At 57.6% G+C, this 24,482-nt stretch overlaps 2 protein-coding genes across 5 annotated transcripts in view; both read right to left on the bottom strand.

Moving 5' to 3' along the window:
* Positions 1 to 5,802: 5,802 nt before the first annotated feature.
* CAPN11 (calpain 11) lies at positions 5,803 to 18,769 on the bottom strand. 3 transcript variants are annotated; one of them, XM_059467821.1, is made up of 22 exons: positions 18,720 to 18,769; positions 15,490 to 15,772; positions 14,846 to 14,915; positions 13,378 to 13,496; positions 13,106 to 13,239; positions 12,797 to 12,965; positions 12,198 to 12,281; positions 12,028 to 12,113; positions 11,758 to 11,832; positions 11,194 to 11,354; positions 10,945 to 11,114; positions 10,727 to 10,738; positions 10,241 to 10,452; positions 10,073 to 10,112; positions 9,766 to 9,831; positions 9,359 to 9,416; positions 9,198 to 9,262; positions 8,295 to 8,363; positions 8,086 to 8,164; positions 7,509 to 7,625; positions 7,373 to 7,431; positions 5,803 to 7,128 (listed from the first exon to the last, which is right to left on the bottom strand). In XM_059467821.1, the coding sequence occupies exons 2-22, from the start codon at positions 15,733 to 15,735 to the stop codon at positions 7,102 to 7,104; spliced, it is 2,118 nt and encodes a 705-aa protein (XP_059323804.1). In that variant the 5' UTR covers positions 15,736 to 15,772; positions 18,720 to 18,769; the 3' UTR covers positions 5,803 to 7,101. The 3 variants fall into 3 exon arrangements, with proteins under 3 accessions (XP_059323804.1, XP_059323805.1, XP_059323803.1); XM_059467822.1 differs by lacking the exon at positions 18,720 to 18,769 and adding an exon at positions 17,715 to 17,834; XM_059467820.1 differs by lacking the exon at positions 18,720 to 18,769 and adding an exon at positions 16,125 to 16,143.
* A 2,669-nt stretch (positions 18,770 to 21,438) lies between these two features.
* TMEM63B (transmembrane protein 63B) overlaps positions 21,439 to 24,482 on the bottom strand; it is a 48,936-nt gene continuing 45,892 nt past the window's right edge. For both annotated transcript variants that reach the window (XM_059468537.1, XM_059468536.1), the window contains one exon: positions 21,439 to 23,944. In XM_059468537.1, the coding sequence (XP_059324520.1) occupies positions 23,780 to 23,944 (165 nt within the window). In that variant the 3' untranslated portion in view covers positions 21,439 to 23,779. The remainder of the gene's footprint in view (positions 23,945 to 24,482) is intronic.

Consider the following 24,482-nt stretch of genomic DNA (forward strand, 5'->3'; position numbering starts at 1 on the left):
GTGGGACGTCTGAGCTGAGCGGGAAGTTGGGGGTCCGCACGCCCCTGAGAGCGGGGGCTGCCTGGGGCAGGCCCGGGGGAGAAGCGCTGGATGGGGCTCCTTCCCGCCTCTTGCCTGGGTTGCTCTTACCCTCTTTGGGAGCCTTGCTGCTCCGGGACACCACTCAGCTCGTTCTCCCGGAGCAGCCTGGACTGCTCGGCTTCCCCAGCGTGAACCTGCCACCAGCCCAAATGGCAGGAACAGCTCCAGTGCAAGGGACAACAAAAAACCCCCAGCTGTTCACTTAAATGCCCCCTCCTCCCAGGCCCGACACACACTCCCTGAAAGTGATACTGCTTCACAGCCGAGGCCCCATTTGTCGGGGTGGCAGTGTAGGGGAGATAAGGGGGGCAAGAGACGATCAACATCTGCCCACCACAGAAATGTGGGCTGGCAGGGTGGGGTTCTGTTTCATTGCAAGGCTTTGCCATAGCCCTTGAGCAGACAGCTGAGTCCAAAATATGCCTGCCTGTCATTCCCTGCCAGTGCCAGCAATTGTCACCTGCTCCTATAAGGGCCAGGAACGCAGGCCAGGTGAGCCAGCAAGGAGAGTAGGCAAGGGATGGCCCAAGGCGTAATGTACTGAGGAGCAGTTGGGTACTGCCCTGAGAAAGAGCTTTAATTTGGCTCCATGAGTGGTTCAAGAGCAGGATAGTAACATATGTCCTGCACTTTCCGGGTGTGTTCCAGTGTTCCCAAGCTGAGCTAGCTTGGGGCAAGCAGCCAGGGGAGCACAAGTTAGCCAGAGTGAGAGTGCAGGCAGGAAGGTCCATGGTCATGTCTGTGCCCTTCCACATCCCTCCTCTGCCAGACCTTTGTTTTGTTCCTACTGGATGTCTGTTTTTATTTCCTCCCCTTGTTTCCTTCCAAAACCCTGCCAGGGCCCTACTTTTGGCTCTAGCTCAAGAAGAATTTAGGAGAATGAACAGACACGAGGGACCAAAAACCACTGTTCTATTTCCCTGCCTGCCTGCTGTAAGCTGTCCCTTGCCCAGTAAGTCCCATCCAAGGGTGGTTAGCTCAGCAAGGGTGACCTTTCCCAGCCCCATGGATTCTTCCCAGGCAGTCAGCCATGGATGAGGAAAGCAGGCTGGGACACCATGTGCTGAAAGCAGAAACAGTTCCCCGATGGCCCCAGAGCTTCAAGGAGCAGGGCTGACGTCAGCCCCGTGGGACTGGCCTGAGGCTCCCGGGCTCGGGGTGGGCTGCTGTGCTCAGAGGCCATGGCACAGGCTCAGGGCTCCATGCTGGCCGCCGTGCCGGGAGCAGGAAGAGCTCCCACAAAGGAAGCAGGAGCCAAAGCTTTGCTGCAGCTCTGTCAGGGTTTGTGTTCCCCCAGGAGGAGCATCTCCCCTACATCAGGGAGGCAGTGGGTGCATTGCTTGGCCTGCTCTTGAGACTGCTGGGTTCGCTGTGCTGCAGCCAATGCTGGATCAGCCTTGCTTAGTGCCTTGATTTCCCCTGTCCAGCTCCACTGGGAATATCCTCTCCTTGTGCAGAGGGCACTTGCAGCACTCTGAGCAGGCTGGGGACCTGGGATGAAAATGCAGCACCCCAGGTCAGTGTTAGTGATGACAGTAACAGAGGAGAGTGGACATCTTATTCCCCAGGGAGCCTTTTCCTAGGAAAAGCCCTGCCTGGGCTGAGGGAACTGATCTTCCTGCCATCCCGACTGGAGGAATCCTGTCCTCCAGTCCCACGGGGAAAGGGAGGTGTTTACCAGGTGCAGAGATGCTGCAACACATTCCTGGGAGCGTTGCCTCTGAGTGTTAGGTTGTATCTGAGTGTAATGTTGCTGAGATAGATACACAAGGGAGTGGATGGAAAATTCTTTGGGAACAAAGGGGCTGTAGTGTGTGGCCTCTGCAGAAACCTGTTCCTTGCCAGGGAGGGAGTGCAGAAGGCTCTCGCCCTGCTTTGAGAGCCAGATGCTTGCAACATCCCAGCACTGAGAAGAAGGTGGGGCAGGCTTAATTGCCAAGCTCTTGGGACTCATAGAAAGGCAGATTTTTGTCCCTTGCCAAAAATGCAGAGATCTTTCCGAGTCGCTTCCCCCATCTGGAAGGTGTGGGTCCAACTGGGCAAAAGTACAGCCCAGAGAGATGAAGGGATGTAAACTTCATCTTCTGTCGAGTAGAGCCCACAGCTGGGAAGAGAATGCAACCTTGAAAGAAAACAAAATCGCAACAGTATCTACTTTGAAACCAAAGATTTAGGGCAGCAGAGTCCTGTCTGTGTGTTTTCTAGGCCAAAGCACCTAGAGCCTTGCTGCAACTTCTCTGATCCATGGAGGACTTTCTGGTCCTGCAATCACTGCTCTGTCTCCCAACACTTTTTACTGGTCTATGTTTCATCCCTCTTCATCAGGGTACTCAAAATTCCTCACTAAATGGTTGGCTTATGTTTGGCTGGGTACGTGTCAAGACTTCTTTCTTTCAGGCACCCGTTTTCTTTATTGTATACCCTATTAACTGATGGGAAGGGCTGAGATCCACTTCCCGAGCCTCAACAGGGACTGTATACCCCTCCATAGTACTTATTTCTCACAGATGAGCAGTTAACAGCTGACATCAGGGAAGAAGGAGCAGGAGATTGCCCTGGGCAGCACAAGGAGGATGTGGGCTTCTGGTAAGCCTGGGAGTGGAGCAATGCTGGTGAGATAGCAGGGCTGGTAGCAGCCCACACAGGGGTCTATCCTTAGGGTGGTGGCAGGACTGCATAGAGCTGTCCTCTTGTCTTCTCCTCCCTGCCATCCCAAACCCCTGAGAATTCAGCTTGCCCAAAGCCCAGCCCCTTCCTTCTTGCTGCTGAACCTGGGTGAGCTCACAGCCCACACATCCTCTGGGCAGATCCGGGAGTTGGAGCCAGCCAGCTCCAACTCCATCTCCTCTGGGAGAGGATGGACCCATTGGGACACCACCTCAGAGGAGGCACGGCTGGAGGGTCATGGGTGTGTGCTGGGCCAGCATCTGGGCAGGAGATGGCTGTGCTACCTCCTAGTACAACTCCCTTCTGTGGAGAGAGTGTCTTCTGAGCAGACCTGTGTCCCATCACACAACAGCCAGTCTGGCACAGGCCACCCCAGGAGTGACCTGCCAGCACTCAGCCTGCTCCCAGAACAGGACCTCTGCTCTGTTGTTTGATAAAATCTCCAAAGGATTCAGCAGGGATCATGGGAAGAAGGGCATCTCCAATAGATGTATGAGATTTGGTGCGAGTCTTGCTCTGGGCAGTACTGGGAGCTCTCAGAAGTGGCAGAGGAGGAAGATGAGAGTCAGGAAGGCCAAGAATATTTTGTTTTAGGAAACCTGACCCTTCTGGCAGGGATCCTGGAGCGTGCTGGTGGTGGGGACAGTGGTGGCACCCAAGCACCCAGCCCTGTGCAGGAGGATCACAGGCCATTCCTGCTGAGGAGGGACACAAGTGCTATAAATAGGTTGTTTAATGCACTGTGGCCGGGCCTTGGAAAGCCCCAGCCCAGGCACATTCCCTGCTGCTGGCGCTGAGACGGCAGCTGTTGAAAAAGGCCAAATCCAGCAGCTGCTGGCAGGCGCTCCTGGCCCCAAGTCCCAGCCCTCCTGCTCCCCTTGGGGGGTGGCTGAGACCTTAGCATCTAGTGGCACAGGTACTAAGGCTCTGTACTGGTGCTGAGCCAGCGGCGACTGCAGGATGCTGCTGGTGCTGGAGGGACAGGGAGGATGAGGAGAGGGCTTTCTTCCCTGACACCCCTTGCAGCAGTGAGGACAGCACTGTGCCTGGCTGGGAGCTGTGGGGCCATGCTGGAGTCAGCTGCTGCCCACCCACGAGCCCTCAGCTGTGCCTGTCCCCAGCCTCAGCTTGAGATGCTGGGCTGGGCCCCCACACCCCGTCCCTGCTCACACAAAGGCCCCTTGTGCCCACAGAATGACATTCCTGAAGTCGTGGGCCCCGGGCAGACTGAAGCCTGGCCAAGAGGGAGATGCCAGAGCCCAGCCCAGCTGCTGGGGCAGCTGCTGGGGCCAGGTGGGGTGGGCTGCAGTTCTGGCCCCCTCCTGTGCCTGGGGATGGACATGAGCAGCTGGGGGGAGAGGGGAACCCCCAGGAAGGGCAGGCAGCTCTGGGCTGGGGGAGGCAGGGCCGTATGAGGTGCAGGAAATTCTGGGATGCTGGGGAGCAGGAGCAGTGGTGCTGTGCATCCATGGTCGCTACTGGCCCACCCCGCACACACCTGTGGGGCAGGTGTGGGAAAGGCAGAAGTGCTGGCTAGTGCCTGTGCCAAGAGAACCCAAAGCCAGGAGCAGGTCTGGTCACACCTGGCCCCCTTGCTACTCAGCTCACCTCAGGATTTAAGGCCTCTGCTGGGCATCTTCCTTGTCCCCTTTGCAATGAGGGGGATGAGCCAGGCTACTTTTAGTGGCATTAGCTGGGGAAGTCCCACCTGCCAACCCCCTGCTGATACTGTCCTGCCAGCTGCCAGGGCTGGGGAGGGAAGGGATCTGCCAGCTGGCACCCAGAGGGAGGGAGGGAGGGGGCTTCTGGTAAGGCTACGCCAGGGGCACCTGTCATCCCAAAGCCAGGGTGTCACCATGCCCTATAACTGGGCCTCTGTGTGCCTGATGAGGCCCTGCAGGTAGGACAGCTCTGCCTGCCTGCACCCCTGTTCTGTTGCACCCGAGCCTTGTTTTGCAGGGGATTTGGAATTGCATGGAGGAGCAGAAAGCCTGGGCTGGCAGGCCCTAAGGAGCTCCCAGCCCACAGGGAGGGAGCTCAGCTCACAGGTAGTCAAGAGACAAGCACAAGTAGCCCACCTCCATCCAGCCTGGCGAGCCTCTGCAGGAGAGAGCAGCCTTGTGAGGCACTGGGGGCTGCTTCCTGCTGCCAGCACACCTCAGCCCCTGTCTGTGCTCTGAGCCAGGCTGGCTTGGCCCAGAACTGGGTGCTGCCCCACTGTGGGAACGCTGGTCCCAGAGAGCTGGGCTGGTGCCAGGGACACCCATATAAGGGATATTGAGATGCTGGGATGGATGAAGTACACAAGGTCACTCCTCTTACAAATGCTGAGCACCCCTGGCCATCCAGGCTGCAGTGTCCTTCTGGAGTGTGAGCAAGGAGCAGGATGCACTGACAGCAGTCCTGCTCTGAGCCACGCTGTGAAAAGCCCCAGCATCCAGCACTCCACTCTCATTTTTGTGGAGGGCTTCTATAACTGGCATGACCTCAAAGGGAGCAGGGGAAAACATTCACTTCCCACAGGCTGTACCCAGGGAAGAAATAAAACTTTTTTGGTCCCTTTCCAGGGTCCAGAGTTCCAGGCCGTTCTCCACTTCCACCAGCTCCATAGTTAATTCCATCCTATCCTCTTTCCCCTCCCTAGCCTCCACAAGACACCTTTCCTGAAGAGCAGTGCTCCCTTCCCCCTTTCTTACATGGTGCTGCTCCATGTGGAAGTGTTGAGACACCTGTGCAAAGGAAGAGGCAAATTTCATAAAATCCTAGGGAATGTGGATGTCTCCAGCCCCACAGCAAGTCCTGTCCTGATGGTGTTGCTCCAGGCTGGGCAAGCAGCCAAGTGACCTGGGCTTGGCTCTGCACCGGCCCACAGCGAGCAGAGGGAGGACGCAGACCCCAGGACACCTCCCAGAGCACAGGTGTAACAGACCCCAGGACACCTCCCAGAGCACAGGTGTAACAGACCCCAGGACACCTCCCAGAGCACAGGTGTAACAGACACCAGGACACCTCCCAGAGCACAGGTGTAACAGACCCCAGGACACCTCCCAGAGCACAGGTCTAACAGATCTGTTTATTCCTGGAGAGCACAGTGAGCAGGGTGAGGAAGCAGAGCTGCTGGGCAGGCAGCAGTGGTTATTGCTGCAGGTCACTGCATCCTCCAGTGACAACAGGGGTCTGGGGAGCAAACTGCCTGTCTGCCTCTACAGGGCAGGGGACAGGCCCTGGCCCACTGCCAGGCTGGAGCCACCCCACCACCCCAGGAGAAGGCGAGGCAAATGGAGTAGCACAGAGAAGTGCAAATATGTTGGCACTGGAGTTCATCTGCTCTGATGGAGAGCAAAGATGGAGCCCAAGGTAAGAGGAGAATGTTACAGCATGGGAGGATGAGGGATTGGGAGTAAAAACCCAACTTTGTGCTGAAGACTCCCATAAACCACCACCCCCTGCTCTCTGGAGGAAGGCATTGCCTCTTGGGTGCTGTACCCCCTAGCCCTGCTGTGGGCCATTGACCAAGGGCAGCAGATGTCCCAGGAGCTCCCAGGGATGGGAGAGGAGGCCAGGCTGCTGTGACAGTGATGGCACGGCTGTGCCTGCATGGACAAGAGGAGCTTCAGTGCTGCAATACAGGGTTGCATGTGCACACATGATGGAGGAGCCCCAAAACATTCAGTGCTTGAGCTGTAGAGCTTGACCCAGTGCTGGGCTTAGGCCAGCCCTTAGGGCATGGAGGTGGAAGGGATGTGCTGAAGGCCACGCAGAAAGGAGCCAGCAGGCTCCACGCTTTGGTCGTGCTTAGGAGTGCTAAGAATGGTGCAAGGGCTTGATGACAGCCAGTGTGGCCATCCCTCCTCCCAGAAGGCCCCTGTGGCTCCCTTGGGAACATGCTGCCTGAGCACGGCAGTATGTGCTGCTGCTGCCAGGTGTGGGTGCAGACAGGCAAGGCGTGCTGGAGGGGTGGCTCAGCACTGGAGCAGGCGATACCTGTGTCCTCCCCCTGGTGCCCCAGCAGCTGCCCCTCCTGCTCTGCAGCTGGCCCCAGCCTGCCACCATGCAGGGACTCACAGGTACCCCGTGCTGCTCGCCCTCCTCCTCCTCTGGGGTGAGAGGGAGCAAGGGCATGTGGAAAGAACCCAGCCCAGAAGAGGAGAAGGGAATCCCCTGCCTGCCTTGACCCCTGGTCCACTGGAGAAGATGGTGTGAGGCTTGCTGGGAGGCAGGGCTGGTGGCTCAGCCACCAGTGGCATGGAGCAAGGGGGGAAGAGTATCCTGTATCCATAGATCCAAGGGGAGGCACTTGGAGTGGGCGTGGCCCATCGGGGTGTCCCAGCTGCAGCAGATCTGTTGTAACTCCTAGCCACACATGGTCAGCAGCAGCCACTGGGAAGGAGAGGGAGAAGGAATGAGCAGGGTGCATTTTTGGTGTCCTCATAAGTCAATTTTAACAGCCCTCCATGAAACACAGAGCCTGCAGCAGTCCTGTTTACTCACCTTGATCTTTTATGGGTTCTTTCCCTACCCAGGGGGCTGGAGGGCTTTCTATCACCCACCCCAGGTGCCCCATTCACCCTAATGCTGTGTCCCCTTGTTTCCCACCCCAACTTTCACTGGGCTGAACTCTCACCTCAGAAAGGTTCATGACAGCAGTGCCAGTGCCATCAGGGTCCATGCTACGGAAGAACCCTACAGGAACACAAGCAAAGTGAGCAACACATCTCTCTGTCCCTGCCCTGCCTGCCTGCCCCAGGGCCATCACTCACTGAACATGGTCTCCAGCTTCAGGAGGCAGCAGACAAAGTTGTCAAAGTCCACGCCCATGTCACTGTCTGCATAGCGTGCCACCACCACCTGATGCAGCTTGTTGTTCAGCTTGAAACCTGCAAGGCAGAGAGCAGTCAGCCCCCAGGGAGGCAGCAGAGCAGGGTGTAGGTGTGAAAGTCCATGCATCCACACAAAGGGTCCACCAATCCAGTGCCCAAGGAAGGGCACTGTGTCCAGCCTCAGCAGGAAGAGGGGATGCTCTCCCTGCAGCCATATATGACTAGTTAGCTCACTAATCCACCCCAGCCTCTGCTTTGCCAGCATGGGATTCTGCAGGCCAGAGCAGCCAGAGGCTGGGACCATCCTGTGTGCATCTCCAACTCAGGCTCCAACACTTGGCACAGCTGTGATGCAGAAAGCCTGGTGCATACAGGGGCCGCATCTCACTACAACAGGTTGGCTTCAAGCATGCAATATAAGCTGGTCACGCTCTTCTCCTGCTATTTAGGACAGGACTCTGACAGCAGGAGTCCCCTGCCCAGCCTCCAGCCCAGTCCCATCCTTCTCCAGACCTACCTGCTGACTCCAGAGCCATGCGCATCTCATAGGAGCTCATGGTGCCTGACTTGTCCAGGTCGTACTGGCGATAGATCGTCTGCAAAAACATCACAGGAGACATGAAGGGAGGGCTCTCCTGTGGCCTCCAGGCTGGCTGTCCCCCCTCCTTGCTGCCTCAGGAGGGGTGCTACCCCTGTGCAGTGCACCATGCCCCCTCTCCTCCTCACCAGCCAGCTCCGGATCTTGTTCCACAGGATCTGGAACTCCACCAGCCCAAGGCGGGCACTGCCATCTTTCTGGGAGGCAGAGGGTCAAGGAGGTCAAAGCAGCCAAGAAAGGGGAGGGTACAAAGGCAAAGCTACCAGATCCCAGCCACAGGAGGTGACAAAAGCCTGGACACACTTGGCCTGTCCAATTTTTCCCCCAACCTTCCCCCATCAACAAAATAAAAGCCTGTAACCCAGCAAGGAAAGGGTAAGACTTGAACCAGCAGCCCTGCCACTCCCTGGGAGCAGCTGTGCTGCTGCTGTAGGAAGCACATTGCTGTGCTGTCCTTGGACCAAAGCTGGGCTGGCCTGCAGCAAAAGGAATGTTGTAGGGCCAGGCTGGAGAAGGGCTCAGAGGTGCTCCTTGCCAGACTCCCCAGCTGCATGTCCTTGTACAAGCAGGACACTGGCCATGGCTCCTGTCACTTGACTCATCCACAGCAGCTGGGCAGGATGGTTTGGAGGAAAGAAACCCAACAGTCCTTGTTTCCTTTGAGGAGTGCCTCAAAGGCTGGGTGGCACAACAGCACATCAGGCTAAGGAGCCCATGGGAAGTGAAACACAGGAACTTCCTCCTGGAGGTGAAAGTAGAAGGCATGGGGTGGGACCGTGCTGGGCTTTTGGTGGCAGAGCCAGGGCCCAAGCAAGCAGGGGAAGTGATGGCCCTTGCCAAAAAACCTGCTGCTGAAGTTGAAGGGTGTAGGACAGGTGGCTCTGAAGCCATAAGGACCCTTCCTTTCTTCCCCCAGTTAAACAGCTTCAGCACTGCTGGAGAGCCAAGCCCCAGCTCCAAGAGACAAGTCTTGTTTCTTGCAGGCTGAGCACCACAAAAACCAGCCCTGGCCCACAGCACCAGGAGGATACATCCATCAGGTTGACCATGTTACGGCAGGAGTCCAGGCTGAACCCATCCGTTTTCAGGTCTTTGTCTGAGGAGGAAGGAGGAGGTTGAGCACATGCACCAAAACCCAGCCTGCTGAGCAACCTGGGCTGCAGGGAGCAGGGGTAGGAAGAGTAGTGCTTACGTCTTGCGATGACTCTGTTCAGAATAGTCCGAAGCTCAAAGACGTTGATTTCCATGTCCTGGAACAGAAGCAGAGTTAGGATCACCCCTTGCCTGCTCTCCACCCCACTTGTGGCCATTGTCCCCCTCCTGCCTAAACATCTCTGCCTTAGTCACAAAACATGAAGATACCATTACATTTCTTGTACACAGAAGTGTTTTGGTCACAGCTGGGTGCTCTTCCCCAAATCTGCCCCTGTCATCACACCATCCCTGCGGGCAGCTGGGCTGAGCCACAGCAAAGATGGACTTGTCTGCAGGATGGGACTGAGTGAGGTGGGGTGGGCTGGAACTCCCACGGCCAGGGGTTCAGTCCTGTCCCCTCCCCTCCCCAGAGGGCTTTCCAGAGCTCAGTGCAGCCGTACCCACCTCCCCTGCCAGCTGCTGGAACATGTTCTTGAAGCTGTCCTCTATGTCATCCTCAGTTATTTCCTCCTGGGGTGATGCAAACCAGAAAGAAGAGGTTAGTGGTCAAACCCAGGCTCTGCCCTGCCTTCCAGGCTCAATAAATGCCAACTGGAAAGGAAGCTCTTCTTTGTTCTTCTCATCTTTGTTAATTCCTACACCTCCATCACGCCAACCTTGCCAGCCCCTCTCCAGCCACACTGACACTCCAGCCTCCCCCTCCCAAGTGCCGGAGCCTCAGCACCAGCCGATCCAAAGTGGCGCCTCCTACCTCATCTGCCAGGTCTGCCGTGATCTCCTCATCCAGCTCCCTGGGGCAGAGAGGGGAAAACAACGTGATGAGCAATCTCCCAGCCAGCAGGGGAGCTGGCAAGGTGCAGGGGGGGACACCCCAGTGCTGACAGACACGGGGTGTCCCTGCCAGGGGGCCGGGACTCACGCTGTGTCCGATTGCTTCTCGGTGAAGACCCGCAGGACGAAGTCGGCCTCCTTGTGCGGCTCGAAGGTGGAGGGCACCACGATGTACTCGCCGGGGGGCAGCCGGATCTGGTTGCTCACCTCCCGCAGGTTGATGAAGGTCTCAGACCGTGCCCGGGACTGGTTTCGCAGGAAGAAGTCCTTCTTCAAGTGCACATTCTGCATGCCCTGGGCCTGGGGGAAGGAATGTGCTTGTGGACCACAACGGGAAGCACCCACAGGGAGTGGTGGGACCAGCACGGGCCACATCAGGTAGGACAGCCCTGCCGTGCCCATCCACTAGGGGCCATCCCTCCCTCCCTCCCACATGGAGGTGCCCAGCTCCCACTGGCACACTAGCCACAGCCAGTGCTGTGGAGCTCCCATGCCACTGGATGCAGCAATCCATTTTTGCCCAGTCTTGTGCTTCCCTCCAAGATGGGGTAGGCTCTGACAGCTCAGATCATACCTCCTCAGGAACCTGCAGATAGGAGGGAAGAGGGGAAAAAAATCAGAATCCCAGCACCTGCCACATCCCTTACAGCTGCAGGGAGCACAGGCTGGGGGGCATTAGCCCACAGCTGGCCAAAGCTGGTGGGAAAGATTTTCTTGAGGGCTGGGGTTGAGGTGGGACTGGCAGGGCTGAGCCTGTCCCAGGGAAGGAGCCTGGGGGCGGGCAGGGGTTACCTCGTAGACAGCAAAGCCGATGGTGTGCATGTCACCTCCCACGCGCCGCTCCCGCCGCCGGTGCTTCTGCATCAGAGCCACCAGGAAGCTGCAGGCCACCTCGTCGTCCCCAGGGTCATCATCTTCTTCCAGCAGCTTGATCTTAAACTGAGGGTTGATCCAGAATGTGGCTGGGAGGAAGGGGATGCATGGATGAGATGCCTGGTTCCATCATGCTGCCAGGAGCACAGGTGTGGAGGCCAGAGGTACCTGGGTGATTCCTGCAGCCCCCGGCAGTGCTCCCCCGGCGCCACGTGCCCTCGAACACCTGTGTGTGCCACCTGCTGAGCTCGTCCTTGGTCAGGGCATCGGGGGTCAGGTTGCAGATCTCCAGCCTGGAGAACTCCCTCATGAAGTCCCGGAACGACATCCTGTGGGAGGCAAGGAGGGGCTCAGGCCAGGGCACTGCTGTGGGCAGGGAGGAAAGCACAAGTAGCTCTGGACCCAGCTAACATTTTAGGAGAATTAAATGACAGTAAAATCTTTTACCCTAAAGAGTTATAGTTTATTTAAAGCCTTGTGCTGGTTTTGGGATGTTTACTCTTCCTACATGTTTGTTTTGCATTTAGTTGGCCTGAATTTCCTTCAAGGGAGGAAAATTATTAACTAGATCAGATGAGAAAATGTTGGCAAGCTCTCCAGTGCTGGGAAGCCAGCTCATAAAGGTAGGTCATGCGCTTCAGGTGAAGCACGACTGCAGGATCTCTCCCCAGCTCCTCTGCTCCTTCCCAGACAGGCTGCTGAAATAAAGCAGCACTTTGCTCCAGCACTCACCAGAACTCTCCATCCTCCATCTTCAGCTGCAGCTCTTCCCTCTCGTCAGGGTCAATGTTGTTCCACTCAGAGGATCTGGAATAGCAGGAGAGAGACAATTAGATAAGGACTCCTGAGAGGAGTTCAGAGCTGGCCTATAACTCTTCTCTTTCTGATGCAAAGGGCTCTGCACACTGTGAGCTTCCCCTCAATGCCCCATGCTTGACTGCTGCGTGTGCAGTGCTCACTGGCCTGACAGAGCGAGACTGCCATCCCTTCTGTCCTGCTCACCCATCACTCCAGGCTCCAGTCCACTCCACCTGACCCCAGGGGTTCCTGATGCGGATGAGTTGCTCCTGCTGGCCCCGGTAGTTCACCTGCCAGACACCAGACACAGGAGTTGGAGCCCATGCCACTAGCCAGGCTGATATTGCTATTAAAGCCTAACCTAGGTGACTCACATCTCTGAAGGCCGTCACAGAATAGGCGTGGCCCTTCACCAGCTTCTTGAAGGTCACTGCTTCCATATCAAAGGCACTTGTGATCTGAGGAGAATGTGTAATGCTCAAATCAATAGGACTGAATTCATATAGTCTTATCCCAATCCCTTCCCTCCACTGTGTGGAGAATTCTCCTTGCTTCGCACTGCTCCAGCCAAGAGAACTAGCAGGTAGCAGCTCCCTGTGCTCAAAGACTGCTGCTTGGGGACAATTTAAAGCCAGTTTCCTTAGCACACCAAAGATCCATCAAGGAACCACCCAAAGTTCAGAATTTAAAAACCCCGCTCCAGGTAATTTGCTGATGCAAAGCATGGCCAGAGTTAAAGGCAGTGCCTTGTCCTGCACTGGAGATGAACAATCCCGCTCCATCCAAAGGAGCCACGTGTTGTGCCACAGGGCTGCCACGCTGGCTCTGGAAAGGGAGCTGTGGCAGGAGGGCAAAGGAGTAACCTTGCCCCGGTGTCCCAGTGAGGGGAGTGCTGACCCAGCCTTGGCTGTGAGCCTCGCTGTGGCCAGCGCTGCGGCAGAGCCGGCCCATCCCGGCCCATCCCGTCACTCACGTCGATGGAGCAGCCCAGCAGGGAGCCCCTCTCCAGCGCCTTGCGGATGATGTGCGCCATGTTGCGCGGCGGCCGCTTCAGGTCGTACATCTCCGCCACGCCGCCCGTGAAGTCCTCGAAGCCCTCGGTGGTGCTGCCCCCCGAGAGTGACTCGTAGCAGCCGTTCAGCCTGAGGGGCGCGTGAGGAGATGAGCAGGTAGCGCACTGCACTGCCCTGACACCCAGCACAGGCAGGGCCAGCGGCACAGGAGACTCCCCTCCCTCCACCCCTCACATGCCCACCCACGTGCCCACCATGGGGATACCCACTTTGCATAGGCCTTCTCCAGCAGAGCACTCCAGAACTCGGTGCACTCCGCCGAGTGCACAAACAGAAGCTCCCCATCCTTGGTGGGCAGCAGGTCATCCACCACCACGTCCACCCACTCGCCGAACTGCCAGATCTGGGGGGTGATGAGGGAGTGGAGTGAGCTCAGAGCATCACATGGCATCATCCCTCCCCCAGAGGGATGGCCTCAACCCACCACTCTCGCTTCTGCCACAGCCCACCAGCTGCAGAGGGCCAAAAGCTCCCAGCCCACCTGGAAGTGAAAAATGCCAGCATAGTCCTCCTGGAAGCTCTGTCCATGGGGCACCACGCGGTGCAGGAGCTCCTCGTTGAGCGTGAGGGAGCCAATGGCAGCCAGCAGCCAGCAGTCACCTGGGGAAGGAGAGGAAGCTGGTATGAGTACCCATCACCTCCCTAGCTGGGAGGGTAGGTGATGCATGTTTAGGAGCCCATGGTGCGCTCTCTTTGCAAATGTTTGTGGCTACCCAGCTCAAAAAGTCCACCGAAAAACCAGACAAGGTCCAGCAAGCAGAACTCAGTGATTCAGGCTTGCTCAGCCTGCCCACAGAGAGAAGGATTAGCTCAAGGCAACAAGGAACATTCCTCCTTCACCTGGAGCCTGTGTCCAGACCACCACACACAGTCAGCACCAACAGCCCCCTCCTGCAGCCATTTATCTGGACCCTCCTGTAACTCATTCATTTGACTGCCCTCCGTGTCTCAGACAGCAGTTCTGCAGCACAATTACACTTTGCATGTAAGAAGCCATTTTAGCAAGCGAGCGGTTTCATGCTGCTGCCCCAGCTTCTCAAATTGCAAGCAATGCCACCGCACTTTTCCTTCCGAGTGATCTTAACCACAAGTGCTGCTCCAGGCCAATGTGCTTTAAATTCTTTGACTTAATTCTCTTTTCTTTTATACCTTTGAAGCCTTTCACACCTTAGCCTCAAGCCTGGATAACCTGTAGCTGGGCTGTGGTTTGACAAAATGCCATTTCCGAGTTTTTAATGACCAAGTGAACACTACCACAGCGCTTTGGGCTGTTATGCACTCCAATTGCCACCTCAAGTTTGTCCTAATTACTGGGTATATTAAATGTAGTCAGCCCTGAAAACAGCATGCTAAATGTGCTAAGGTATACAGTACTCCCAATCAAGTGCCCTACTTGCCCCCAGTCAGGACAACACTGTCTGTGGTACCAGGATCTGTTTCTGGTGACCACAAAATCCCAGCTGTGGTTCAACTCTGCTAGCCTACCCAGCCCATTCACACTTCTTTCCTTGCCTCAGTGCCTTTGCCTTGGGAGACGCCCCCTGAGAAAAGACAAATTATCACTTGTACACCTCTCCATACCCTTCTGCCACCCCACATTTGTTCACAAGCATTTTCTCAACACCACCAGCAGCAGCAGCTCAGTTTGTTATTGTCATGCAGCTGCCATCCCTCACCATTTACCAAAGCAGGGAGCTCTTTGGAGCAGCTCCTGGCATTGTTGTCAGCATGTGTGAGGCATGGATGCACCCAGAATCTCCACTGATCTCAGCACGGTCAAGCTGTGCACACATCAACTCATTTTTGTGGAGCTTTAACCTAGAGCTACCAGGAGACACAGGATGCCCCCTGACTTGCAGTTTCCACCTCACTGACTAGAAAGGGCCACCCAACCCTCCCCAGTCACTGCTGCCTGGACCAAGGTCCAGGGACAAAGCTTCAACACTCACCCAGAGCCCCCTGGCAGATGTCTGTCCGGGTGGCACCGCCAACGATGAACTGAGGGTCATCCACTAATTCCTGCAGAAGGACAGAACCAGATGCTGGGGCTGGATCTTGGCAGGGCCTGGGCTTTAGCAGGGCTGGCACCCACTGCAGCTCTGACTTGAGAGAAATGGTATATGGTCCCTGTGAGATGTACCCCACCTGCCCTCAGCTAGGGAAGGGTGCTTGACTGCAAGTCCAAGGCCATCACGGTAAGGCAAGGCAAGATTTGCTGTATCTATGGGAGGACAAGGCTGAATGACATTCCCCTCGCCCTCATGGCACCAGGGGATATGCACTCTCAAAAGCCCCAGCTACTGAGGGTGACACATCCATGCCATGGCACCTAGGAGCAAGAACACAACCACCTTCTTTTGAAGCCCACAGTCTGCTTCCCAGAGGAAGCAGTGCCTGCTAGACACAATACTTTTCTGAGCAGACACTCATAGGGAACGGCCCTGGGCCCTTGGGAAAGTGGCTCTGCAGCACTCCAGGGACCCAAGCACTGAGGGGTGCCAGCAAGGCCAGTCTGCAGCTCAGCACACCACATCAGTGCAGACATGCAGGACAGGGACGCCAGCCCTGCAGAAAAAGCAAGCCCAGCACTTACCGACGGACGCTTCCACTCCACTCCCCGTGTCTTGCTGGAGTGTGGCCCCAGCTCCTTGAATCCAAGGGCAGTTGGGCCAGCTGGGAACTGGGGATCCCTGAAGAGGGTGCCACTCTCGATGCACTGCTGCTTGAGGGCCTCATAGTCCTGGTTGAGGTACTTGATGGCGTTGTGGTGCTGGCCAAGCCCCTCGGCTCTCAGGCGGTCTCTCTCGACACGAGCAGCCATCCCGCCAAAGGGCATCATAGCTCGGCACCAGCACCGCTGCCTCCCGCTCCACTCCCTGCAACAGAACGGGCACGGCCGCCTTGAGGCACGGCTGCCACCTTGCTCTCCCCTGGGGATTTCAGCCATCACACAGAGCCAGGCTTGGAGGCTGAATCCCCAGTTCCCCACCACTCCCACAGCAGGGACCCTCTCCAGCAGCAATGCCTGGTCCAGTGAGCCCAGTGACAGCGGAGCACCCCAGGGTGGGCACACACACACCAGGAGAACGTCCCAGGCCCCATCCCCAGCAGCAGCCCCGTTCTGAGCCCTGTCCTCCAGCCTGGCTGTTGCAGCCCTGCTGTCTTTAGAGGACACCAAGGGGGCAAAGCAGCACTGAGCGCGGGCTGAGAGAAGGCAGTCCCCAGCACCTAGGTCATGGGTCCTGTCCTGTCCCCGCCATGCCAAAAGGCTGAGCCCGGAGGAATTCCAGACGCTTTCCAACCTCGTCAGCCTCTCCTCCCGGCGCAGTTTTCCGGGTTCTTCCCTCGTCCCGGCTCCTCCTCACCCGCCTCGGCCGGGAGGGCGTCAGCGGCTGCCTGCGGCTTCTCCCACCCCCAGGGGCCTCTCCCTCTCCTTTTCCCTCTTCTCCGAAAGCCGGCCCGGCTGCCTGAGCACTGAGTCAATAGTGCCGGGTAGGGAGGAGCCCAGCAGATAGTTCTAGCTATGGGGCCAGAGAAGGACAGGGAAGGAAGAGGCGGGACGGCATACACACACACACAGGGTGGATAGGGAGGATGACTCAAGGCTCGTCGACCGCCAGAGGAGCAGCCTGCAGGGAGATACCGGGAAGGGACTGCGGAGTTCAGCGGGGCACCCCGGCACTAGGAGAGTGGGGCAGGACAGACACCGCAGAGCCCCATCCCGCACCTCCCCCTGGCCTGGCCATCCTCCCGGGGCTCTGACCAGCAGCTCACGGCCAGGAGCTCCGAACCAGCTTGGCACAGCTGCCAGGCATGTCTGGTCCCGCAGCCCTGCCCCACCGCGCCCGCTGCGGTGGGCAAGTCCCAGCTCCCCTCCCGGCGTCCAGCTGCTCTCAGCCCTGTCCAGGCACCATGGCAGCAGCCAGCACGCACACCCACAGCACCGCCCAAGCTGCAAGGGGCCTCTGGCTCCGGCTGCTCCAAGCCTCCACGCAAGCAGCGTCACCTGCAGCAGGGCCATGGTGCCACTGTCCCCAGCCCACTGGCATCTGCGGCTCATCCTGCCCCCCTCCCCAGCAATCTCAGCTCCTGCTTGGCTGGGCTGGTGCCGAATACTTCAGAGGTTTCTCCATGTGAGAAAGTAAGGTCTAGTCCTTGGGTAAATAAGCCAGAAGCCAGCAACCCACTCAGAGCAGCAAACTGGAATCCCAGTGCTGCCCACTCCCTCCCCAGTACCCTATCCCAGGGGAGCAGGACACAGCCTGGCTCCAAAGAGGCGGCTTTCCTTGTCCTGAAGGGCTGTGACAGCTAAAGGGAAGGCAGGCAACAGTGAATAGGGTGTAAGCTCCTGGCACATACACAGGGCATAAACTTGGCTGCTAACCCATGCGGCTGTCCTAGCCAGAAGCTTTTCAGAAGAAAAAAAATTACCCTTTCCCATGACTCTGCCTGCTCTGGGATGCTCTAAACCCACTACCCTTCTCCAGGGAAGCGCCAGCCCTTCTCTCCTCTACGACAGTCCCAAATCTATGGAGGTCCTCCCACGACTCCTGCCCCACAGCCGCACCCTGGCAGTCTCTCCCAGGGCAAGGCAGTCGGTGCCTACAGAGCTAGCAGGATGGCTTCTCCAGCCCCAGACACTTGCCAGAACTGAGGGGCCCTGAGGGAGGAGGGATCCCAGGTACAGCTGCCCATACTGCCCCCAGATCCCACCTCACCACCTCCCCGGCACTCACACCACAACCTGCCAGTGGCCAGGGAACTTCCCCTACCCATAGCCCCTGCCAAGTTCCCTGCACCCTTTCCCACCCCACGTACCAGCACGGGCCATGGCTGCAGACATGGGGAGCTCTCTGCAGACACAGGCACCGTACGAGTTATTCTTAGCTCTGTGGCTCAAAATACTCGGGCAGGCTGTGCTCAGTGCAGACGGAGGTCACGCAAGCGCAGAGCAAAGGAAAGCATTTCAGACCCCAGAATGGGAGAGGAACCACATGGGTCTCTAAAGCAATGGGGGCAGCTACAGACACTCCCCAGGCCTATGCTGACGGACACTGCAGGTCCTCCACGGAGGAGGAAGGGGTTGATGAGACAAGCCAAGCCCCGAGGGCAGTTTTCCACCACAGGTGACATCCAACTCCAATATGATGCTTTCCAGTACTTGAGGCACCTCCGATCCCTCCCAGGCGGGAGTGAAAAAACACACTGGTTCCTGCAGGGTCCCTGACACCTTGCGCACTTTAGCTCTTACTGCAAAACCCTTGGGCAGCATCATTGTTGAAGTCCAGCCAAAAATCTTTGCAGACCTCTGGTTTGCCAGCTGCTCTTGCAAATCAACGGAAGTGGGGAGTTCCCTTCCTCAAAATCAGCCCTGACACACCGAATCCTGCTGCATACTCAGCTCGGGGCAAGGCATCACAGCTGCCCATGGCATCCCACAGTGCTCAAGCAGCTCTCGGGCCCTTTCCAGCCCTCCAGATGACAAAGATCCTCGTTTCCCACAGGCTCCCCTTTATGTTACCGCATCCCATTGACGGATGCGGGCTTGGCTTTGGGGTCGGTAGCGCATCCCGGGAGGCTGCGGTATTCAGTTTACTCGCCGCCCCGACTGGGAAGCCTCTGGGTCTCTGCGGATGCGTTAGGTAATGCAAAAATCCCCGCAGACAGAAAGGGATGGGAGGGGTAGGCATGCTTAGATAAGCTCAGAAAACAGAGGAAGCAGCCAGGGAGGGGGAGACGGACGGACCCGGCGACGGGCTCCCCCCCGGTGCTTAACCCCAAGCTGGGGGTCGGACAAGGGGGAGGATGGGGTGATGGACTTACGGAAGCTGCTGCCGCCACCGCCCTGCCCGCTTCGGCTCGGCCCGGCCCGGCCCAGCCCAGCCCAGCCCGGCTCAGCCCAGCCCAGCCCGGCTCAGTACAGCCCCGCGGAAGGTGGAGTTTCGGCGGGCAGGATGTACGAGCAAAGCCGGGAGGGCAGTGGGAGGGGGAATTAAAGGAGCAGTGACAGTTTACAGACACTGGAGGGGATTATAGATCCAGGCTGGTGGTGAGGTTCTGTCTGCTGTCACCCTCTCCCAGCTCCCAGGGATGGAGGGGTTCCGCCGGGATGGGCGTGCTCCTTCCACCATTGTTCTGAGGAAAGGGTTGGGTCCGCACGGAAACTGAGGCTGGAAGGAAAAGAGGAAGCAACTTTCCTCTAGGAATGGATTTGAGGGTGACCGCTCCACACTGCCGGCAGCCCAGCGTGGCTGGGTGAAGCTCTGAACTGCACCTTTGTCCCCAGCATTTACTGACCTTCCAGTGCCGCGGCTGAGTACGGTGGTGCCGCCGGATGTCCCAGACTGTTGTGTCCCTTCTCCCTTCCCTGTTGCCTGCGGGGACCGTGCCCGCAGCACCTCAGTCAGTGGTCCAGGTGGTCATGGGCATCACTGCTGCCCCGGGCTCCCTGCGTGCCCCGGCTGGCACCCCCACCCCCAGCTGCCCCTCGCTGCTGGCTGCCAGCAGGGCCCTCCCCGGGCAGGTCCCACTGCCCTGGGGTATTCCACAGCCACACGGGGCTGCCCCTGCGTGCCCTCCGTGACTCATGGTGCAGCTATGCTGGGTGGTGCTGTTACCAGCGGGCATGGCCACACAGGGCTTGGCACCCTACGGTGCAGCCCTGTGTAGCTCAACATGGCTTTGGCTGGCATGGCATGGCCCAGCATGGATTGGCACAACTTGGCCTGGTGTGCCTTAGCCCAGCATATCTGACACGGCCTGGCCTGGCATGAGCAGCTCAGCTCACGCCATCCCAGGACAGAGGCTCTGTAGTGCCATTCTTTTGGTGCCAGGGCTGAACAGGGTGAACCTAAAGGGTGTCACCAGCTCTGGAGATCCCTCTCCTTACCTGTTTGCAGCTGGGCAGGCTGTGCCCATACAGACCCACTGCAGCACTGGCATTGAGCTGTGGGAGCCCAGGCCTCACAAGGCACCTGCTTTCTACCTCACCCCACCTTGCCCCAGGGGTAAATCCTTCCTAAGCAGGGACCAGGTTGCACATGGGGCCAGGAGCCATGTCCCTTGCCTGAGGGAAGGGCAACCCAGACGTTTAAACCAGCTGTACACGGTCCTGCTGCTGCAGGCACAAAGGACCAGTCCAGTCCTGGCCAGCAGCCACTGGAGCTGCCCTGTCCCTATACAGGGGACTCTGTTACAGGCAGCTTGTTCTGCTTGCTCATCCTAGTGCAGAGGCAGCCTTGGGGTGCCCTGCTCTGGGCTGTTGCAAGGACTGCTCCATCTTTTTCCCAGGCAGGTTTGCCACAGGCTGGAAGCATAAGGGGGTCCCTGCATAAGGGGGGCATTATTTAGCTCTGCAGGAACTGCAGGCAGCACTGTGCTTTCAAAGAGCAAGAGGCCTGTCGGGCCAGGGCTTGTTCCTGCTTTGGGTTTGTGCCCATCCTTGTGGCGCTGTTGTCCTGTTCAGCTCCTGCCTTATTACCCTTCAGTGGCCTCCAAAGCTGCTTTCACAGATCCTTCTCCTGGGACAGGAGACAGCTCCTCAATAATCCTGTCACAAAGGCTGTCCCATGTCCTTCCTCTTATGCTTGGAAGCCGTTTCCCTAAAACATCTGCAAAATCTCTCTGCAATTTCTTTGTTTCCTTCCCTCAAGCTTTCCTTTTTACAGTGATCACTGCAGGGACTTGGCAGCAAGCACAGTTCTTCTTTCCGTCTTCAGTTTTTTGTTCTCTGGCATTGCCTCTTCCCTTGTCCTTTGGCTGTGGGCAGGAGAGTCTTTTGTCCCCTGCTGGTGCTGCACTGGTGGCACACGAAGCCCGATCATAGTGAGGCGGGCATGGAGCTGGGGTCACTTGTCCGTCTCCGGCCAGCCCCCGCCAGGCCTCGCCTCTCCATTGTGCCACCCTCCAAGCAACGGCCACTGTGCACAGCGTAAGGAGCATGGCATGCAGCAGGCTCCTGGGAAGCATGCCAGATCCAGCCTGCACAGGGAGCAGCAGGGAGCATCCTGGGGGCTGGCTGCTTGCTGTCTGTCCCAGCACTCAGGGCACAGCTGACACATGAGCAGCGTCATGTTTTGGGAAAGTGCTGCTCTGTGCTCCAGGGGTTTAGCATGCCCCACAGGCTCCCAAAGGCTGTAGCTGTCCACCCAAACCAGGTGTCCAGGTTCGGAATGGATAGTGCAGGAGAGGCTGTGTAACTTGCTATTGGAACAATGGGGGTGGGCTGACACGTGGCATGAGGCTACCAGTGAAATTCCACTACCACATCATTTCCAAACCATCTTCCTCCATTGCAGCCTTAGTACACACAGCTCCCCATCTACCTGCTTTTAGCAGCAAAGTCCCTGATGCTTCTGCAAGTCAGAGGGAAAGCCATTCGTGCTGCGAGAGCCTGCGAGCCACGGCTGAGCTGCTGGCAGGAGGGCACGGCTTGTGCTCACACTACTCCCCACCCCGCATGCTCCTGCAGCCCTGCAGCAGCTGGGGTCCTCTCCTCCCAGGTCCCAGCCCACTCCACAAAGAAAAGACTGCAAACAATAGCTCCTTTTTTTCCTTTTTTTCTTTTGTACACAAATATATACAGGGTATTATACACATCTCTACAGACAGTGCCACTCAGAACACACAGCTCTCTGTGGGTAGGGCCCTGCCAGCCACAGAGGCAGCCCTGGAGCACAGCTGTACCTACAGAGACCACGGCACCCCAGCCCACCTGCTGGACCAGGAGCAAGGGCAGTAGGTGGGTGTGAGAAGAAGGGAAGCAGGATCAACATCCCCCGTGCCCCAGCCTGCGAGTGGACCAGGAACTCTCAGCTCACATGCTCATTTCATTCCTGGCCGCTACCTGGAAGGGACGGGCGACTCTCACCATGCCTCTTCACACCCATGTGTGCTCCAGCCCCAGCTGAGCCCTGGAAGCTGGTGTGACCTGCCCTCCCCATGCACTGAAGACCCACACCTCTTCTGTTCCATCCACCCTTTTCTCCAGGCCTGGGATTCCTATAGAAGTCTTGTAGGAAAGGCAGCTATGTCCTCCCTGGAGCAGCCCCCCACCTGCTCTCTGTGGGTCTGGTTCCCTTCCTCTAGGGAAGGCACAGGGGAGAAAAGCCATAAGATGTGACCACTGTTCCTGGCAGCTGAGGTGGGCAGGGCTGACAGTTCACTTGTTCTGGTCGATTAAAGTGCTTGGAGCTCCTGGGCCAGCATGGGTGATTGACAAGGTAAATGACCGTCCCCTTTCACCTGGCCCCTCAGGGTACAGCCCCAGGGAGCTGGTACAGCACCCACGATGACAGGCAAAGGGAGGGTGATAGTGTCCGCAACGAGCACCAAACAGGATGGTGGCAGGGTTTGAGGGAAATAAATATAGCTAAATAGCAGAGGGATTTATTATTTTCCTTTACATTTTACACAAGGGGAGGGGGGAAGCAATTGAGGGCAACTGATACTGACCAGAAACAACCTCACAAAATGTCTTTAAACAGGGTCAGTCCTTCCATGTGCCAGGGGCTCCAGTCACCTCTCCCACCCATCCTGTTCCCTGCCTGCCTCTGGGACACAGCTATCAACAGGGAGGGGGCAAGAGCAAGAGGTAGGAGAGGAACAACCCCCCTTCTCAGGCTGGGTGGTGGCAGGGGAGCCTACACCAGTCAGGGCAGGTGAAGAAAGTCAGCACAGACTCATGAGGCTTTCGTGCTCCTGAAGATGGTGGTCGTGGCTGGAGACAGCTCCTAGGGGCTGCTCTCCCAGGGCTCCCTCCCTCTCTCACCACCTCAGCTGGGGGAAGGCCCTGCAGCAGCTCAGGGAAGGAAGCCCATGGGGCCTCATTGCAATGAGGCAGTGCTGATCTAGGCAGGTTGTTGAGGGCCTGTAGCCTGAGACCCTTTCTCCCCTCTCCCTAGCACCCAGGAGACCCCCACACAGCCTCCCCACCCCCAAGCCTGAACCTGCTGTTCAGACATAGGGCAGCAAAAGGGGGGCTGCAGTACCACATGGGGGTCAGGTTGATTTGTTTGAAAGGGGAGTAAAATGTGCAAAGAAAAATGCCACTTTAAATGATGCTGCAAACCCCCGCCTGTGCTCCTGGGAGAGGAGGGAGCAGGACCTGGGGGAGAGGCTGCCTGCGCCTCCTCCTGCTCACGAGAAATGCCCTCAGCACCCCTCATCCTGCAAGGGCCTATCTAGCTCATGTCAACCCAGTGCCCCTTCCCTGGTGTGATGCCACCCTTGACCACGAAGTCAGGGTCAGCATCACCATCCCTGTGGTGAGGGGGAAGCCTGTCCCCACCCCTGGGCCTGGACCAGCTCCTGGGATGCCACACCAACTGGATGCTGGAAGCAGTTGAGAAAGGACACAGGCAGGCACAGGGAGAAGGTGCAACAAAAGCCAACCCCACCCTGGGTGGGGTTTCCAATAAACTGACTGAAATTTTTCATTCATCACCTTCCTGTAAATCTAATAAATTATTAGTGTTTCTCACCAGAAAGACAGGGGATACAGTTGCCTGCTCAGAAGACCCCAAATGTTCCCCTTATGCCCCTTCCCACAAAGCACCCAGCTTTCCTCCTCCCTGCAGGTCCAGGGCAGCACCGCGGGGGTTATGGCCCCCTCCTCCCCAGCCTCTGGGAGTCTGGGGTCCAGGGATGCATTGAAGAAGGTAGCTAGTAAAGAGCATGCCTGCCGAGCAGCCGGGCTGGCGCAGGGGAGGAGGGGCAGGGAGATGGAGAGCTTGCAGCAGGGCCCCTGCCCTCACTGAAGGCAGCAGCCCTGGGGGCGGGAGGGCGAGGGCAGCAGCCAGCACCCTCAGGTGCTTCTTCCCAGTCTCCGTGCGCACAGCCTGCCCTGCTCCTGGGCCTCCTTCCCCTCCCGCCCTTTGAGGTCCCTACTGGTGGATCTCATTCTCTATCAGGCTGTCCTCACACGACTGGAAATCTGTGTCATTCATGCCGTCTGCGTTGATGAGCTCCTCATCCTGCGATCCCTGCTCCTCCGACTCTGTAACTTCGCCCTCCGGCGAGGAGTCCTGCAGCACTTGGGCGATGTACTTCTGTCAGGGGCAGGCAAGGGGCAGGGAGAGAGCAGAAACACACCTGAGTCCAGGGAACTTCTCCAGGAAGCAGAGCACACCACACTAAGCACCATGCATGAGGCTGAGCATGGGGATTTGCTGGGAGGGCAAGGAAGAGTCCAGACTCTATGGAATATACCAGGAGTGAGGCTTGGCCCTGAAACACTGGATGTGTTTCAATCCCCAGCAGCCTGGGACAGGGCATCTGGGCTAGGAAAGAATGTGGCTTCTCAGGCTCTTTGGAGCCGTTGTGAACTGGAAGGCTGCACTTCCTTTTTTGCTAGCACATGTGTCTTAAAGCTCTGCCTACCTCTTATAAGGATTCTCCTTTTGGCAAAATGTTGCTGCTCTTAGCTGTCTGGAGCCTAGGAGGGAGCCTGGATTACATGTGCACACCCCAGCCCTGCTCTCCTGAGGAAGCAGGAGGCTCTGCTTTACCTCATCTCTGCAGCCCTGCATAGATCCCCACTACAAAAACCTTGTGAAAGGAAGCAGTCGGAGTGAGACAGTTGAGCCA

The sequence above is a fragment of the Ammospiza nelsoni genome, chromosome 3, assembly GCF_027579445.1.
Source record: "Ammospiza nelsoni isolate bAmmNel1 chromosome 3, bAmmNel1.pri, whole genome shotgun sequence".
Lineage (NCBI taxonomy): Eukaryota > Metazoa > Chordata > Aves > Passeriformes > Passerellidae > Ammospiza > Ammospiza nelsoni.